At 40.8% G+C, this 19,794-nt stretch overlaps 2 protein-coding genes and 1 long non-coding RNA gene across 5 annotated transcripts in view; 1 reads left to right on the forward strand and 2 right to left on the reverse strand.

The window, feature by feature from the left end:
* Positions 1-519: 519 nt before the first annotated feature.
* Positions 520-1,366, forward strand: LOC310861254. Its single transcript, XR_014569478.1, has 3 exons — positions 520-594; positions 884-1,007; positions 1,195-1,366. It is a non-coding gene; the product is annotated as an uncharacterized lncRNA (long non-coding RNA).
* A 631-nt stretch (positions 1,367-1,997) lies between these two features.
* On the reverse strand, positions 1,998-11,344 carry LOC310861331 (glutathione S-transferase Mu 3-like). Its single transcript, XM_083768746.1, has 8 exons — positions 11,202-11,344; positions 7,359-7,434; positions 7,191-7,255; positions 7,009-7,090; positions 5,469-5,566; positions 5,143-5,238; positions 4,937-5,047; positions 1,998-2,457 (listed from the first exon to the last, which is right to left on the reverse strand). Exons 1-8 carry the CDS (start codon positions 11,235-11,237, stop codon positions 2,362-2,364), a joined length of 660 nt encoding a protein of 219 aa, XP_083624872.1. The 5' UTR covers positions 11,238-11,344; the 3' UTR covers positions 1,998-2,361.
* Positions 11,345-12,910: 1,566 nt separating this feature from the next.
* ampd2b (adenosine monophosphate deaminase 2b) overlaps positions 12,911-19,794 on the reverse strand; it is a gene marked incomplete at its 5' end in the record, with an annotated part of 40,837 nt that continues 33,953 nt past the window's right edge. For all 3 annotated transcript variants that reach the window (XM_083769098.1, XM_083769099.1, XM_083769100.1), the window contains 7 exons: positions 12,911-14,524; positions 15,440-15,550; positions 17,878-18,051; positions 18,302-18,422; positions 18,887-19,050; positions 19,316-19,442; positions 19,571-19,734. In XM_083769098.1, coding sequence (XP_083625224.1) covers positions 14,309-14,524; positions 15,440-15,550; positions 17,878-18,051; positions 18,302-18,422; positions 18,887-19,050; positions 19,316-19,442; positions 19,571-19,734 — 1,077 coding nt within the window. In that variant the 3' untranslated portion in view covers positions 12,911-14,308. The remainder of the gene's footprint in view (positions 14,525-15,439; positions 15,551-17,877; positions 18,052-18,301; positions 18,423-18,886; positions 19,051-19,315; positions 19,443-19,570; positions 19,735-19,794) is intronic.

Consider the following 19,794-nt stretch of genomic DNA (forward strand, 5'->3'; position numbering starts at 1 on the left):
GACAACTCCCCTCTCTTCAGTCTATTTATGAGCAGGCTACATTAAAACAGGCTCAAAAAATTGTCAGTGATGTTACCCATGTTCTATATGGCGAGTTTGTACTTCTGCCCTCTGGGAGAAGATACAAAGAACCAAAGTGGAAGTACATTAGATTTAAAAAATCGTTTGTATCAGCATCAACTAAGATGCTGAACGAGGCTCTGAAACAGCGGTAACTACGTGAGGCCTGATTATCCACATCATGTGTGCAATTGTGTAATGTTGTGTCTTCCTCTGTAATGTATTTTTGTTGTCATTGATGTTTTATGTGTGGCTGTAGCTGGGGTGAAAGCCCAAGACAAATTTCCCTTGTGGACAATAAAGTTTACCTTGACCTTGACCTTGACCTTGTCGTCCTCAATTTTGCACCACAGAATGGCAGACTTCCCTCACTAACAACGGCCTCTCGCTTTGCAGTCACTATTAAATTATTTGTTATTAGATACTATAATGTGTATTCATGTTGTTTTTTAGGTCCTTGATGCACAATGTGAATACCCAGAGTCTACAACATGACTCTGACCTCAGCAATCTGGACTCCCACATGCTCACAATGTAAGAGGGGGCATTAGCCACTTGGTACATCTTTCTTGGAAATGTCTTGAATTAAATAAGTTACTACCACTACAATGTTTTACGCCTGTGTTATAAATGATCTCTTATCAGTTTAATTATTGTCATTCCAACATTTTTAATATTATTTCCAAATATATCTGTCATTTTGGACAATAATTCTTCATATTGCGATAAATTAATAAATCAACCTGGAAATGGACTCTGTATCGCCGCACTCGCAAGGGTGGTCAGCAAGCGATCGATGCCAGATTTGTGTTTTGCTTTCCAGCCTGTCTCTGATTGATGAAGATGAAGAGGAACCTACAATTGAGGACTTTGACGATTGGGAAGAAGGGCAAGCTACAATAATTGAGGACATCAATTCAACAATCAACTCTGGCTGTGGACATACGGTAATGCGTGGCTGTGTAAATATATCCTAATAATTAGGCTGGGTAGATGCAGAGGACAAATTTCACATATATCTGCAAATGTAGTGACAAAAAATACCCCAAAGGAGTGGGGAAACCAGCTCAAAGGTCTTCGGATAGAATGTCCGCCCCTGCTTTATACAACTAATACTTCCTCTTTGGTCTGCAGCAATCCACTTCCACTTATCAACCCTCCACCAGGTCCAGCTTCCTTGAGGACTTGTTCTAGTGATTGTCCTGAAGAACCTGGGACGTCCCGCAGTGAGGGCCCTGGAGTCCCAGGAGCCCCTGGGAGACTTCAAGAAAATGTTAACAATGTTGATATCAGTTATATATCTAATCTCTACTATAGTTTGTTGAAAGAAATACATTTGAGTGCATTGGCGACATCTTGCATGTTAATTAGACCAGCATTTGTTTGACTCATCTCGCTAAATAAGTTATTGTATGTAGTTATATTTACAGTATCATACAGTTATTGCATACGGTTCCGTCTGAGTGTACTGCTGCCTTTTTGTCTGTGTGGCTATGTGTCTAGGTGCATACTAGTCTTGTGCAGAACAATTGTCAAGCTCCAGATGAGAATAAAAACATATTAAACACATAACGTCCCTTCTGACAGTCTTTATATGAGAGGGGTTGCTTATCCAACAGTGAAGCACTATGTAGTTTAATTTCCATATCTCATATCTTCTCATCCAGGTTGGTCTCTTGAAATGATTTGTCTTGGATTAGTTAGAATTTTGGAAGAAGGCATTTCAATTTTCTATCACATTGAGACTAAACCAGGCCAATCAAAATTTGTATGGCCATTATTTGATCAGATCTTTTGATGATATACTATGGCAGTCAGCCCTGGCAATATTAGTATATCAAAGCAACGCAACTTCTCATTTGCCAATTGTGACTTAGACAACCGATCTAATTTTCATGTACAAGAGAAATGATTAATGCACAAGTAGCCTTTTCAAAGAAATTTCAATTTCTTTATTCAAAAAGAATAAAGATCAATACAATGGCAAACTGTACTTCTGTACTCACATCTTAAAACAAATATTTAAGGAATGTTCCAATAAAACAAAAGAAGGAACTGCCAATTTGCAAATTAGGCTACCATGTTTGAGAAACCCCACCCCACAAAAAAACAAAAGATACACAGTACCTTTTAATATCTAGTTACATTTTTAACTAGTTAACATCACTTACCCAAAAAAACGAATGCTGTGTATCATAACAGGGTAGAAATAACAAATGTGTATCATAACAGGGCACATATCAAAGTACTTCCACTTGTGAAACAAAATAATGACCTACAAAAGCATGCATGCTTTGTTCTTCACTCTTTCTTGTTTCCCCACTTGGCCATTTTGTTATTGACAGGGGTCTTCATGAATCTGCTCGACTTCATGTAGGCAGCAATCTTCTCCAAAGCCTATTTAACAAAGCAAATGTGTTACTTGTGAAAGATAGATAGATAGATCTTTATTTGTCATTGCAACGTGTACAACGAAATTAAAAGTGCCAACCAATCAGTGCATCATATCACAAAACAACATACTGTACAAGATAAAACAAAAACACACATGACTTCTTGTTATTGCACAACCCCAGCAGCACTAATACACAAACATGTAATTTTCAGCTGTTATCGCACAACAAACCCTTATTGTACTTAAGATAATAGAAGGTAATAGATAATAGATAATAGAAATAGAAACTAAAAAGTGTCGCAGCAACAGATCATTTTTTAGCAGCATTGAGTGCAACTACCGCTGTGGGATAGAAGCTGTTACTGAATCTGTTTGTCTTGGACTTGATCACTCTGTACCGTCTGCCTGATGGCAACAGTTCAAACAGTGAGTGAGCGGGGTGGGAAGTGTCTTTTATAATGTTCAGAGTTTTTTTATGACAGCGGTCTCTGTGTAGTTCTTCCAGTGTGGGGAGAGGGCAGCCAACGATCTTCTGTGCCGTATTTATGACACCCTGGAGCTTTTTCCTCTGCGCCACTGTACAGCTGGTGTACCACAAAGGTGGCTGAACATTGAACAACCACCACACCTTTCTGCCACAGCCAAGAAAGACATCATCCATAGAGAACTGACACACCTAAGGAGAAACACAGTATGTGTTTCAAGGGAAATTGAGTCCCAGTTCATTACAACGGTGGGGGTGGAGCGGTGCGGAGCTCTTCCTGCTCCGTTCTGTTGTTGTGGTCAGCACTTTGGAATATGTTTGAACTCTACAACAAGCGATTACACCGTTTTAAAGTGGATTTTCATGACAAGCAACTCAGTGGTCAGCACAGTGGCTCTTCAAAAGGGCCCCATTTACACTGGCAGCCAAATCCAGCTTGAATCTAATCTGAGCCACATTCAGATTGGAATCGGATTTGTTTAAATGAGTCATGAGACATGCTCCGATGAAGGCTGCATAGCCAAAACGCGTAAGCATTCCTTTTTGCCATGCTCTGATGAAGGCTGCATAGCCAAAACGCGTTAAGCGTTCCTTTTTGGTGTGTGCCAATAAAGAAAAGGAAATGAGAGTACTTTGTCCGCCATTTATTTCATTTTTGGATGTGCTACCTTTTTGGATTTCTTTCAATTCCTATTTTTTGAGTCATGTGACATGTTAGACTCATTTACACCAATCGGATTCAATCTCGATGTGGCACAGATCTGATTCAGGCTAGATTTGTCTGCCAGTGTAAATGGGGCCTTTTAAAACATGGCAGTGAAGCCTGAAACACGTTAAACATAGTTTAATCCTGGCATTAAAACTGTTTTAACAATGTTGGTGTGTGTGAATTGTCTTCACCCTTTCATCGATAGAGATGCAGATCTCACACACACCCCCATAAACACATTTGAGGTGACGAGTGCAGAATGCAGATCCAGCTCTTGCATTAGCTCTTGTGTTGTGTCATGGAGTTCATTTGGTCATTTATGGTATCTGTTTTGATGTAGACTGTGACATTGATTTTGACCATCCCTTTCCTTTTTTTGTACTTACATTTTTTTATCCCACGATTTTGTAACCCAGTTTTTCTTTTCACCCAGTGCCAATTATCTAAGTAATCCTGGGTGCTACACTTCCTCTGCCAACCTGGGGGGGCAGCGGACTGACCTCATGCCTCCTTTAATGCATGAGGAGTCCAAGCTGCTTCTTTTCACCTGACAGAGGGGAATTTCCCCAGCCGGACGTAGCGCGTGGAAGGGACACGTTATTCCGACCAGTTCCTTTCCCCTCCATCAGGCGCCCCGGCTGGCCAGGGGGAGGTAGTTTTAGAGACCAGGATTACGGCATGTTTTTGTGAGGGTATCTACCCTAGGGGACACGGGGAGAACATGCAAACTCCACACAGAAAGGCCCTATCGCCAACCCCCGCCTCGGGTATGGGAATGGGCACTGATGACGCGGAGGAGGGAACACGCTGCCAGTGCCCACAGCGTCCCCAGCGGGAATCGAACCCAGAAATAACATTTATACAATGCTCCTCTATATAGACAGATTTGTTTACAAACATTGAGACTGTAGTGCCGGTTTCATCAATTCCCAACAGATCCCCAAACCTGGTGTTTTTGGGAGCGTTTGTTTCTGTTCATTCAACCCCCTTGTGTGTTGGCTGGTGAGATGCTCCTAGCGAGACATCGATAAACTTCACGCACAACGGTAGTGTGCCGAGAACAGCTGACAGTTCTCCATTAACCTTTTATCTAGATTGTGATAGGAATTTAGACTTGATATACAAGTTGTCAATAGAAATGGATATGGTTCTAATAAGTGAGTAAAGTTCTATATTTTCCACATTCATACAAGGCCCAAAGTGTATTAATTTCCATTTTCCTGAGTGAAATCCCTGTATGTGATGGATGTGAATAGTATGTGTTTCAGAGAGTGAATGAATGTCTGACCTCAAAACGGTCCAAAAGATCTTTGAGGCTTTTGAAGTCATCCAGGCATTTAGGTGCAAACATTCTGTGCTGGTCCAATAGCTCATACATGACGAAGTCCACAAAAGTGATCTGAGAGAAAACACATGAACATGAATGTAAAATTAAACAAGGAATGCTAAATCATGACAGGAAACCTTCCAGTGGGTTTAGGAAAATAAAAGCACCTTGTCACCCGCAAACCACTTCCGTTCTCCCAAAAACACAGACAACTGCTTCAGCAAGCCAGGGAGCTTCTCCAGGTACTTTGGTTTAATCGTGTCCTGGTATCAAAGAAAGTGGGATCAGTGTTGATGCAGTTCCAAAGCAAAGAAATTATATATATATATATATATATGCTTTTTAGAGATGCAAAATATTGAAATTATGACCGATATCCAATTATATACATTATATTTAAATATAATCATTGCTGAATTTTTCACTTGTGCTCAGCTATTATCCTGGGTTAAAAAAGAAAGAAAAGATTTAGATGACCAAGATTGTGTCTTACAAAGTCAGTGTAGCACATCATGACAAAGCCATTACGGAAGTCCATCGCCTGGTTCTCCAAGATGTCCACTCGCACCTTCTCCTCCTCGCTTTCTCCACCTATCATTGAAAGAGGTTCAGTGAAGACACTGAAATCCTAATTCTAATAAAGCTTATTCACAGTATGCATGCGTGTGTTGCATGTAATGGTTTTAATGTGTGAAATTGTTTTTGTGCATCACATTCCCCATGTGTGTGGCTGTGCCTCCTAGACAATCATACCTAAACGTAGTGTGAAGTTTAAGTCCCCCATCTTGGGAACAACGTGTACCCTTGCCGAGCTGAAGATCAAATCCAACCCACTCACCCACCCTTCTCCCTCAGTGTTCCTTTTGTCTGGGTGAACCCAACCCACTCAACCACCCCGCTTTTAAAAAAAAGAAGAAAAAGACTCTGAACCCCTAATTGCTCCCGATGAACAGGTTGGTTGGTCCCTTGCGTGGTTTCCTCTGCCATCGATGTATGAATGTGTGTGTGAATGTAATGCACAATCTATAAAGTGCTTTGGATGAAATGAACAATTTACCAAATGTAATGCACAATCTATAAAGCGCTTTGGATGAAATGAACAATTTACCAAATGTAATGCACAATCTATAAAGCGCTTTGGATAAAATGTACAATTTACCAAATGCACCCAATCTCCCTCTCAGCGTTCCTTTTGTCTGGGTCAATCCAACCCACTCACCCACCCACCTCCCTCTCAGCGTTCCTTTTGTCTGGGTCAATAATAGAATAAACTAGAGCGGAAAAACTAACCTCGTGTCAACAGACTTTCCACCTTGGAGGAAAGCCTCCCTTGGCGACCTGGTCTGCATTCCAAAATGGCCTTTGTGATCCGGTCTAGGCCATGAATGTGATTTTTTTCTAATATATTATATATATATATACAAGTAAGACGCGCAAACGCGGGAAGCGAACGCAGCTCGTGTGTGTGTGGTTGTGTGTGTGTGTGCTACAGCTGCGCCCTGTGTGTGTGTGCTACAGCTGCGCCCTGTGTGTGTGTGTGTGTGTGTGCTACAGCTGCGCCCTCTGGTGGCGGGCGGGTGGTGTAACAGCGGGACAGACACACAGACATTCAGCCCTTGCTGTCATAGTAAGTGGCTCACTGCGTTCGCAATAAAATACAAAAAAAAATCCAGTTAAAGGATTCCAGTTTTTCGAATGCTGAATCGATCGAGTATAACTACTAGTTTAATCTCGCCAGTTGCTACGAGATGGAATAGCAGCTTGATAGTTGATATAGCAAATGTACTATTCCTATAATAAGCTATACTACACTGTATCAAAGGTTGTATTGTGTAGGGCCGGCCCTAAAATTATGATGCAGGGAATTACTTTGGGCAACACTGGTTCAGGTTTGGTTTTGACCGGATCAGAAACCTGGAAATGGTATGCCTCCCAGGCTACGGAAAGACTAAACCCCTCTTCTGTGATTATGTCATTTAATGATCAACACACACAGTGTAGACAGCTTGTAGAATTCTCAACAGATTACTTACAGAGTTTGTTCTTGCGAGCAATGTATCTGATGATGGCATTGCTCTGAACTATCTTCCTATCACCATCCTCAAGATATGGCAGCTATGGTAAAACAGATAAATTATTAGTCAATGCCACAACCACTTTTCAACTGTAATCAAATTTAAAATAAAAAAGGTAGATACAGATACACATGTCTTACATTTGGGAAATCCATCCCAAGTTTCTCCTTTTCGTCAAACCAGCAACTTTTATCATAGTTTGGAGCTGTGTGAGACAAAAGCATTGCACAAAGTAGAAGCTTTATTTATGGCAATATATACACCATCATCCAAAGTAGTATTTTTGGTAGTGGAATAAGTTAATGTACCTTCACCGCAGACATAGAACTTGTCCTCATATTTTGTGCCAGTGTATTCCAGCAGCAAGCGGATAGGCTGGGCAAGCTGCATAAGGAGAAACTGGTTAGTCATACTCATATCCGACCGATATGCTACAATGTACTTTATTGTCCCTGTGGGGACATCTGCCAGAGGGACCAATAAAGCCTGATTCATACTTCTTGTGCCCTGGGGTTTTGAACCGAAAAGATCTACAAGCTTACAACATATGTCACAAGATTGTAGATCTGCTATTTTTATGCTTGACACAGCACGCAACTAGTTATAAGTCAGCGCTCATACTGTACTTAGAGTGCAGAATTAGAAAAGGATATGGCAATATTATCTGTGCTTGCCTGAGAACAAGACTCCTAAAACATTGACTGGATGTTATTCATTCAAACACACCCACCTTCATGACAAGCAAGTTTACATTTTAACTTTCTGCATAGTACTGCTGCTCAGTGAGACTGCTAACAAGTTTGCATCCCATACCTGACTAAGTAAATAAGTATGTTTATTAGTCCGATAGAATAAAATCATAATATAATCCTCCGATTCAACCCATGCACCCTAGGTCAATGTAAAAAGTATAATCTCTGCTTTAAAATGAGAACTCAAACTTTGAACAAGGGCCTTTTCCAGCTAAAGATGTTCATTGTTCTTTGTGGGAGCAGTCTTGGTTCAGGACCACTGATCTCCCACTCACTCAGGCTCACTGACCTTTAGCCCTCCAAGCAGAACCCAATGGTACTGAAGTTTCTGACTTTTTGACGACACAGACCATTGGGTCCTGTTCCAGCAGTACCATGCCACCTGGTACGCAGACATACATAAAACATAAACAACGTGTTTATGGCCTGTCTGCGCTCTTTGACGACATTTTTTCGTGTGAGGGTTTCTGAATATGTGAAGTATAAGTACCCATACATGCCGCTGCGAATATCTCCTGTGGCGCGGAAGCCGTTAAGTATTTTTAATCTTTGTTTGACCGATTTGGTCGCTTTGATTCTTCTCTTCCTTCCTTGTTTATTGACACCTCATTGTACCGCCTATCTGGCTAGCTAGTGGAGCTATAGCTATGACAGAGCAGATCAGAGGCAGGGACGTAGCCGGCACAAGCCAACTGCACACCGGGAGGCGGTACAATAAACGGTAAACAAACAAGAAGAAATAAAGCGACCAAATCGGTCAAACAAAGATTAAAAATACTTAACGGCTTCCGCGCCACAGGAGATATTCGCAGCGGAATGTATAGGTACTTAAAGTTTACGAATTCAGAATAACTCAAAGAAAAAAAGGCCGTCAAACGCCGCAGATAGGGTCTTAGAGAGAATATTTATGTCCGCGTTCCAGAATTCCCATACGAAAATATAGTTATGAGCAGGGACCCTACATAAAACTCATCAAAATTTCAGAAAAGCTTTATGGAGGGTTCCGAGAGGGGCTAACTGACCTTATGGTCAACCGTCTGCTGTAGTTCCCAATCACATTTATTTTAAAATGAGATTGTCATCATCACGACTGCACACAACTCTCAATTTTCAAAAGGTAGGGTAGTTTTATGGACTTGAATGGAATGATTGAGAAAGTTTGCATAATGGTTGGCCCTGTCTGTGGCACACATTCATTCTATTGTTTGCTAAAAAGAGAACTTCATGTCCAGTTGAAAATATGTGCATCAACAACATAGTCAACTCAAAACCATACGCACGTTTAAGACACACACACACACACACATTAAAAAACTCGACGAATCTTCATTTCACTACCCCATTAAAATATGTTTGAATATTCCTATTGTGCGGGGTCGATCTTTACGGTCTGTATACGACACTGGAAAATACTGCGGCATGGTCATGCTGGACCTCCAAAAGGCTTTTGACACCGTGAACCACTCCATACTGGTTAACAAGCTTAAAGCTATTGGTTTTGATAGCACATCAGTGAGCTGGATGCAATCCTACCTGGAGGGGAGAGAACAGATGGTGGAGGTGAACGGAACACTGTCCCCTCCCCTCCCAGTGAGCTGTGGCGTCCCACAAGGAAGCATACTAGGGCCTTTACTGTTCCTAATTTATGTTAACGACATGACTTCAGCTTGTGACTGCAACTTGTTCCTGTTCGCAGATGACTCAGCACTGCTGGTCTCGGACAGGAACAAACTGCAGGTTGAAAAGACCCTCAGCTCTGAACTCGGTAGAATCTGCACCTGGCTCGCTGATAACAAACTATCCTTACACCTGGGAAAAACTGAATCCATCCTCTTCGGATCAAATAGTAAACTCAGCAAGGCAGATGGCTTCTTGGTTAGAGTCGGTGACAGTATTATCACACGAAAAGATGAAATTACCTACCTAGGTTCCATCCTGGAGGCTAATCTTTCCGGTGATAAAATGGCCACCAACGTAATCAAAAAAGTCAATCAAAGAACAAGATTCCTTTACAGGATCTCCTCACTGGTCAGCAAAAACACCTTGAAGACCTTAACAGGAGCCCTCGTACAAGGTTTCTTTGACTATGCATCCACCTCTTGGTACCACAGCACCTCAAAGGCCCTTAAAACAAGGCTCCAGACCTCTCAAAACAAACTGGTCAGGCTCCTACTTGGCCTCACCCCCCGAACCCACCTCACCCCTGCCCACTTTGACAGGCTGGGATGGCTTAGGGTCGACGACAGAGTACAGCATCTTGCAATGGGTCTGGTCCACAAGATTCGATACACCACCAAGATACCCATGTACCTGTCTAAATACTTCCTTAATGTAAACGAAGTCCACACCCACAACACCAGAGGGAGTGCAACAAACCATGTACAACCCAGATTCGGCACAAACAAGGGACTAAATTCTTTTCGCTCCTATGCCACCAAAATGTGGAACACCCTACCAACAGTCATTAAGACATGTGAATCCCTTGACTCCTTCAAAACCGCTCTCAAAGGGCACCTACGGACGGCTGCAATTCGAAACTGGCCTCTGTAAAATCTGAATCCCCCCCACCCCCCCACCCCATTTTCCCTCACTGTATATTGTATCTTTTCCCTTTTTTGCTTCCCATATGATGAATTCCTGTTCTGTTCTTTACCTACAGAGAAATGTCTATTTGTATGTCTCTAAATGTTTGTATGTCCTTAAATGTTTTGATGAATTGAACAATGTGGACCCTGTTGTAAACAAGTGTAATGCTTAATTGGGTCGTCCACTCACAGTTGACAGTCTTTGTATTGAGTTTGTGCTTAAAATGTACTGTAAATTCTACAAACTGTTAATAAAGATTTCAATCAATCAATCAACACGTAAACAATCCAGTTACCGGTACCTTTGTTCAGACTCATAGCTAGTGTGTCTGCACACAGTGCACTGAGTGCAGCGTGCAGTCTGCTCTGCACACATCACCCAGTCCCTACGCTCATTCTGTAGCTCCAGAATGAGTGTACTAAACGTAGGGAGTGGGACCATAGATTAAGTGTTTGATTGAAGTATTTAACAGTTTGCAGAATTACAGTACATTTCAAGCACAACTTAAACTGTAGGGAGGGTATAGGACTGAAGGCACATATGGGGCTAACATTCAGTTTAGCCCCGTGTGGAACCTCATCCTCCTAAAATCAGCGATGTGTGCACAGTGCACACAGACTACACTGTCTACAGTACACCAAACAAATCCAATCTATAAATGAAAGGTAGACTGATTTTAAGTGAGCTTTACCATTGAACGAACACGTGATCGCAAACCCCGGTGTTTCGTAGACAGAATCGAGCAACTTTGCTGAAAGAAGGCCTGGCGGGCTGTATTTTGACTTTGTTATTAATACAAATCGCATTCCTTACCCCACGAATGTCCCAGTAAGCCAGCTTCATTGTCATTGTAGCAAATTGTCCAGTCCAAAACACAAAAAGAGAACCGTTCCCAATCCCAATTCAATCCTCAACCTAGTTGCAGCCTGCAGAGAATGACTGGAATCACCGGATCCTGTATGGAAGTGGTGTACTCAATTCAACAGCCAATGAGGGAAGCCTGATAAAGAGTCTGCGAAGGTGGGCGTGTACTATGGTCTTGCGAAATACAGATGATATATCTGTAGTTTGATGATGATAAAGCCAACCCCGGTTTTGCTGCCAGTGCAAATAGTTCAAAATTAGTCAATGTGTTTCAGTGTTTGGCCGCTAAAGGCTAAACTACTTGAAAACATAATATTTGGCATGAGATTTTCCTCATGGGCAGCTAGCTAACCAATGACCTTTGAACTCAAACTCCTTGAACTTGATGTTGAAAGTGTAGTACAATGAAAGTGAAAGGCAAAGGTCAAATGTGAAAACTCAAAACAGTGTCATTTTGTCAAGATAAAGCAAGTGATGAATTGTCAAATTACATTATTTCAGTTGTTAATACATCATTTAATAATTGTATAACTTTGATAACATATTATTCACGATTTAGTGCATGCAGCATAATCCCCAGAGCTACTCTAGCCAAGCCAGTATAAAATCTAGACCTATACTAGAGTTCATTTTGTAAACTACTCACACACACTGACCCTCTGGTCAAGTGGCACATCGGGCAGATAATGAAAACAATGTAGCCTCTGTTCACAGTTATCTCACACACACACACACACACACACACACACACACACACACACACACACACACACACACACACACACACACACACACACACACACACACACACACACACTGTTGGTGTCCACTGTCCAGTGATGAGACTGGAGTTGGCATATATCCACAATCAACAGTCTGGTCTTGTTTCCTAAAATGTCTCCTATAATTTACGTATGCTGGATTCGTTGAAGTGTGGATCGTCAAACAAGATTTTGATATTAGTTTATTTCATCCAGTGGTGGAAGGTACTTAAATACAATTTAGAGGTAGGCTACTTTAACTTTACTGGACAATTATTGTACTTTTACTCCACTACATTTATTTGCAAACTTTAGTTACTAGCAAAGCAACAGATTGTATAGGCTGCTATTTCCAAAAGATTATTATACATTTGATACATTATACATTCTGCACAATGAGTACTTTTACTTTTGGTACTTTTAATGGCAATACTGTGCTTTTACTCGAGTACATTTTCAATTCTGGACTTTTACTTGTAACGGAGTTCTAAATTATAGTATTGCTACTTTTACTCATGTAAAACATTTTAGTACTTTTTCCACCACTGATTTTATCCAACTAATCCTCTGCAGCCAAGCTGCTATTGCCCACCTCCCTCCCCCTCTCCCTCTTTTAGCTACACACGTTAACATACAATAGAAATGACTGCAACTTGTTTATTATTTTCTTTTAAACATTATGTTACAAAAAAACAAAACAATATATCACTGAGAGCACAAAAATAAATCAATGGGAGAACATAATGCTTATTAAGTATTTATAATAAACTCCAAATAACAAAACAAAAACTGTGTAAAGATAGTGATCCTTTCAAATGTCTCAGGAAAGGTTTTAATAATCGAACAGTGGCAGTGTCCCTTCAGGGTTGCGACAGTGGTTGAACTTGTTTATTTATTGAAACAAGCAATGCATGCCTTATTCACTGTGCTATGGATCAAAAATGGGTTTGATTCTGTTTTCAACCATATCTGTGTAGTTGACAAGACATGTTGAACTGCAATGATAGCCTACATAACCCACATGATGCTGCAATCAGATGCCCAGCACAGGGTTCAGACAATAATAAAAAAGCATGTGACAAGATGATAAAGTTATATTTAATTACTACCAATCAGTCTATGCCAATATAGTAGCAGCATTGCACAAAAAACAAACAGTAGAGTGGCTTTATGCCACCCAATTAGAACACCATAAACACAGTTGTACATAATGACCATATGTTGGCAGGCTGTTATTAATGGAACCAGTTTTAATTATTGCAATGATTGTTCTACCTGCCATCCAATTTGAGATACTGTCCTGTGGTCAGTTACAGTTTTAGTCAACCGTAGTAAAAGATAATGGTACGTTTTAATTTTGTTTAACTTTCCGATGTACAGTATTTAAGCGTGATTCTTTTTAGTGTATTAGCATGTCAAGTAACCTTGGCCTACAGCAGCTGTTGGCAGGATGATGTACTGATTTTAAAATTACTGTATCACCATCTACTTTATTTTACCTGACTTTAACTGACAATAATTGCAGCCAGTGGTTTTAATGTAGAAATTCTGTTACAAGCAAAATCCTGTATTCAATATTTTACTGGAGTCATTACTTTCCGCCCCTGGTTGCAGCTTCTTCATGCTTACTGATAAATGTATCCCTGATTATCTTTGCTTTGATAGCCATTCAGTGTGATTAGGTCTGTCATTTTTAATACAATTGGGTGAAGATAGGGTCATTTGGAATCACCAAATTACCACTTTATACAGAAACAGATGGATTGTGGTCATTTACCAAGAATATGATCGCTTTAAATAAATCGATTGAGACGTACTGAAATGAAATCACAATGAATATTGTGACAATAAGAATAAATAAAACCAAAAATACAAAACAAAGTGAAGACCATGGGTGACCTCTTCAAATTTAGGCTATATCCTCTCTCTTATCGCTCACACTAGTGACTTTCACAGTCTTTTGTGTCTTCAAACATTTTCTTCTAAAGGTGAGATACCTCTATATAACTAGCAGGTACCCAGTGTTGCCCAGTTTATTGCACTGAAGAAATATACCATCCAAACTATCCAACTGAATAGCAGGGATCCATTGGGTAACATTTGTTATAGTCTTTGGTATGACTCGGCCAGGAATTGAACCCAGAAATCCCAGTCTCAGGGCGGACACTGCCACTGCCACTGAGCTGGTGGCCTCCAAGTGCCTAATTATATCTATTTCCCCCTCACAATAATCCAAACAACGCATATGGGTACCCGGCTAGTACTACACCGTATGTTTACAAATCCTTCCAAAGTTCACTTCTCTACCGGTACAGCTCCCATATACAGACTCTCTTCTTCCTCGATGGTCTCCAGCTCATCTGTGCTGATGGCTTGTGTGATCAAATTCAACTCCTCACACAGGGTCTCGTAACGGTACGCCACGCGGATGTCAGGGACATTGGTGCGCCTGATGTCGTTGCTCTCCTGGCCCTCTTTGATATAGTGTGGACCAAGCCAGTAGCTCTTAAACTGATAGAAAAGAGATGAGAAATACACACAATAGATATTTCATGTCAATTATAGCTGAAAAGTAATAGACTATAGACTAGAGGAAGGCTTGTTTGACAAAATATTTATAATCACTTCATTTCCCTGACAAAGAAATAAAATTGTTCAGATCTCTAGAATGGTTGTAGAATTAGTAGAATAAAACTGTACAGTGGGAAGGGGTGGGGGGGGTTGTTACTGTATGATTGAGAAGAAAAATGTGACATCTGTGCTTTGTGTGCAACTCCTCCAACATAAACTGTACAGTGGGAAGGGGTGGGGGGGTTGTTACTGTATGATTGGGAAGAAAAATGTGACATCTGTGCTTTGTGTGCAACTCCTCCAACAGGGTGGTGCATTGCTCTTAAGAAGAGCACTTTGACAGGTGCGGAGTTGAAGAATACCATGAATAAAAGACAAATAACCGGCACAATTTGCAGCACTTGTTTAGTGGACAACGTTTCATAAGGCCACTAAATGTGTTGCATCAGCATAATGTGCAGGTTTTGTTAAGTATTCGTTCACGAAATACTTCACTCTATGGGATGTTTCCCTTTGCGGAGCAAAAGGGCTGCACCTTGGTTTTGGAAAGGATAACCTCCCATAGAGCGAAATATTTCGCTCACTTACCTAAAGAACCATGGTTACTAAAGTAAAGTAACCTCCATGTTCTTTTAGGTTGTGTGGGAGGTTTTCCTTTCCAAAACCGAGGTGCAGCCCTTTTGCTCCGCAAAGGGAAACATCCCATAGAGTGAAGTATTTCGCTCACTCTACTTACAAAACCTTGGTTTCTAAAGAAACCTCTTCGTTTTACGGTCCTTGGCATAATAACCACTAGGGACCGATCTCTAAACATTCTGTGACAAGCCGTTGATATATGAAGTTGTAATCTTGTACCCTATGAGAGAATCCACTCATTAGCACACTGTTCCTGGCCAGCTCACACATGTCACAGGAGCTCAGCTTCCACACCTGGGCTGCAATGCTGTACTCTTCCATCAAGGGCTCCTGCAATGTAATGTTAACATCACACTGAGAATAAATATACAGCAGGTGTGTAATGTTTTATTTTTTACGAGTAGCCAGTTATTTTTTACACCCTTTTCTCGCCAATTTAGTCGTTATACCTCAGAAAATGTGTTTTACTATACTATACTATACAGTACAGCACTTAACATAGACTTGGTGCAACCTATAGGTTGTTTTACATTTGAATCCGGATGCTACCTCTGGGTCTCATTGGTCATTGCTATATACCAACATCATTTATTTTTTTTATTTTCGAATAACAATTGGAAGGTTTTCAGAAACCTTATGATAGGTTTTAAAAGACGTTTTTAGAATTATGTTAATAATGATGTCCTGTAATCAGGGCATCATTGTAAAAGAGAACTGGTTCTCAATTGACTTCCCTAAATAAATAAAGGTGAAAGAAAGACCTGTCATAAACATACTGTAATGCAAACTGATTAACTTTGAAGGACATAGAACTAAGCATAGAACGTATTATTATTATTATTATTAATAATAATAATAATAATAACTAGAACTGCACTCTGTCGAGTGCCTACTTGCTTGTTGCACCTACTAGTGAGCAAGCAGAGCGTGCAAGTACTGTCAACCTCTACAAACTTTCTCTTTAACTTCTGTCTAAAGCCGATGATTATGCAATCCCTTTCGTCTCTCCTGGCTAAGGATTTTTTTTTGTCCTGGCGCAGTGTTAGTCTATCTTGAATATAGCTCTAGGGGACACCTTCTTCTCAACACAAAGGTATGGAATCTTCTTTTTCTCAACGACTTCTCTTTAACTTCTGTCTAAAGCCGATGATGATCTTTAGATTATGCAATCCCTTTCATCTCTATCTAGAATACAGACTTACTTGAAAAGTATTTACCTGTTTTAAACTATTTTGACAACTGTTGAAGGACATGATGGTAATTCCATTTAAACAATTCAAAAACATTCTTTCGTTATGTAATTAACAACAATCAATTAAGTAATGATGTAATTAATACGGGTGAGTGATGGCTTTCGATGGTGTCGATCAGTGTCGGGTGGATTAAAGGACATGACTCTATGTATATGTACAGTACCGGTATATGTAATTTGTAAATTGATTAGCGTTATACTGTGGTTACTTGGGTCGTTTGATGCATGATAGATAATTTCTATCTTTTGTATCTTTTATGCTTGATTAATCATTTTCCTTTGACCTTTTGACCCTTTTGGCCCTGTGTAGGGACTTTGCGCTGCTAGTGTGTATCACTCACTGTCTCTGTCTTGAGCCTACATGAATTTGACCTCGCATGGCATCTTATCAGCCAGGTGCCATGGCAACCGGGCCATACCCCCCTTCCCAGCTCGCCGAGACGGCAAGCTGAAGACAGTTATCCATTGAGGCCTAAGACGAGCCTCTGTGCTGTTTTTGGTTTATCTATCTGGTAATTTTCCAGTCGTATACCTAGTAATTTTCCACTTTGAGTACGTTATTCCTCGTGCCGCCACGTCGGCTTTGTATCCTCCATTTTGTATTGAAAAGTATTTATACCGGATCCCATTTTGGGATACGGTAGAGAGAAACCTGCAACCATTCTACTAGACCCCCCCTACGGGGGTCTAGGCTCTGTATTTGATTATTATTGCTGTGTTTGTGTATCCATGTTCTATTTCTCTCTGAAACGATAATATAAAACGACTAAAAACCTCCTTCTGCTATGGACGTCTCTCTGTGGGGTAAAATAAGGTAATGTTTTGTTATGGAGTAATCCTTCCTGTTCATATTAGCTATGTGCTTAAAGTATTTTGGTAAAAGCTAAAGTTAAGTATAAGTATTGTTATGGGATTACTCCTAAAAGTAAAGTATTATTGTGAGCCTTCCGGAGCATTTTGGTTCTGTTCCGGAGCAGCTCGCAGCTTCATTTTGCTCTCGGCTAACGAGAGCTATTATCTTTATTATTAATAGTTTACAGGGGCTTACAGTCCCCCCTGTCATTTTATCTCCTGATGGGATAAAATACTTATCAATGCATATGTCCCGTGGCAGCGTATGCCGTGATGAAGATATGTACCAATGCCAGGGTGTAATTGGTTTTTGATGGTGACAGAATGATGATATGTTTTAGTGTCGGGAGGATTAAAGGTAATGCCCCTATGTATACATGTATGTAATCTGACAACACTGCCATATCAAGCACAAGTAATCATTACGTCATATGCTGCCACGGGACATACGCATCGAAGCACTGGACGAAAACCATTACTTGCGCGCTCTGCTTGCGCAAGTAATAATAATAATAATAATAATAATAATGATAGGTAAAGAGGGTGCACAAGCCTTGGTGAAGTGGAACTGCAGGGGATCATCAGTCGACAGAGAGACCATGAGGCCTCTGGACAGATACTCTGGGAGTGGGTTGCGATGGTAGCTGAGGAACAGGCTGTTGTTACTGAGGGGGGACATGGCGATGCCAATCTGAGCCAGGTAGTACAGATATTGTAGTACAGGAGCCTGGAGAAAGAGGTTGCGACATTATAACACTGTTCATACAAATATACATTATATGCATTATGATACCCTGGGTGCTTATTCGGTCTTCCACCACTGCCTTTTCTTTAATGGTTACTCAAATAATTCCCGAATAGAATCATTCAACTTATGGGCCGCCCCTATATATTCAAGTTTCGACACAATGTCCTGCAGTAATAAGTTCTCCCTTGTGTGGGAGAGTAAAGCAGCTCTTGTGAAGGTGAGGTCATACCTTCCTGAGAAGCAGGCCGTGGGAGATGTTCTCTGAAAGCATGAAACCTGACACCAGGTGATGAATGGGCCCTGCCTCCCCACAGTGTGGACGCAGCACAAGTGTGTGGAGTCCCCGCTTCCTGAGGTTAGGGGTATGTAACAGAGGTAATACAGAGTGAGTAGAGGAACATGCAAGAAAGGTCTATGAATTTTAACGTTTAAACATTATTTATTTTCTGGAGGACAGTTTGGTACAGTTTTATCGCTGTCTCCCACATGCGGAAATTATATACAAATAAACCATAAGCCTAATCTCTGATGTCAAACCAGTGTAAAGTCTCATTTAGTTTCATCAGTTACAGACAATATAATAGATAATTAAAGGTAAAGAAAAAGGTACAGAAGAACTGTACAAAGTAAAATCCTAAGTCTTAATTTATGAATTTGTAACTCTGAGAGTGAACATGGAATCAAATGGATGGCTCCATTTGGTTCCATGGTTTTGGTTCCATACAGATACACTCTCGAGTTAAATTAAGGATTTTACTGTATAACAAAAAGAACATTAGGACAAGGAGAGCCAGTTAAAGGTGAAAATACATACCTACGCAGGTGATTCAGCACAGTCATGTTAGCATACATGTAGTAGAGGTAATAAGAGTATGGCGGGTTGTCCTCCCCTGTCCAGTTGCCTGGCAGAGGACTGTCCAGGTTGAAGATATGGTGCTCAGGTTTGGACTCATCATCCACGCTATCAAAGCCCACTACCTGAATGGACAGCAAAGAATTATGAATAAAATACAACAATTAGGGTACATGATTGATCACCTGTTAATGTGCTTCACTGCCTGCCTGTTTAGTTTTTATGTTTTTTGTGGGGACTGCGGATGAAAATTAGCATCTTTGCTAAAGCTGGTGTATGTACATTGCATTTCTTTGTAATGTCAATTAATATCATTTGTCCCCTTCGAAATAAATGAATAAAGTAAAGTAAAAGAGTATTCCAAGGGAATTAGAGCAAAGCATTCCTCACATGCTGAAGGAAGAGGTGCAGCTCTGGGTGGCTGCCTGGGTTGACTGTAACCTCAAACAGGGGCATGAAGATATTCTCCAACATCTCCTGGAAGTTACCCAGTTGCTTTTTGGCCTGATAGACATCACTGTGAAAGAGAGAGAGTAATTTGACATTTTGGGCGGTGTATAACAGAGAGCAAAGGACAAACGTGCAAATAAAATCTGGCCTTTGTTTCAATGGTGATTGCAATGTAGAACGAGGGTAGTAACTCACAAAAGTCTTGGCACTTGCACAAGCCAGCGAACGTTGTCTGAGTAGACTCGATGTTTGACAGCCCATGTGGCCAGTTTGTCCCACTCATCTCTGCAGCGGCCATAGATGGACAGCCTGAGCTCGACATTCTGGTATTTGCTCTCCTCCAGGTCAAACATAACCTCCTGAAATGCAGTCAGAAACCATGGTCAGCAGAGGGCGCAAGAACACTGCAAATCCAGTGT

This window comes from Protomyctophum parallelum, assembly GCF_964188405.1.
Source record: "Protomyctophum parallelum genome assembly, chromosome: 7".
Lineage (NCBI taxonomy): Eukaryota > Metazoa > Chordata > Actinopteri > Myctophiformes > Myctophidae > Protomyctophum > Protomyctophum parallelum.

Bases quoted from the DNA above. Each gene is read 5' to 3' on its own strand.
- LOC310861331 (XM_083768746.1), bottom strand. From the start codon at position 11,237: ATGACAATGAAGCTGGCTTACTGGGACATTCGTGGG. The intron at 7,256-7,358 runs GTACATTAACTT...TGTCTCACACAG, and splicing joins GTTCTATGTCTGCGGTGAAG to CTCCAAACTATGATAAAAGT. The intron at 7,091-7,190 runs GTAAGACATGTG...GTTTTACCATAG, and splicing joins TTGGGATGGATTTCCCAAAT to CTGCCATATCTTGAGGATGG.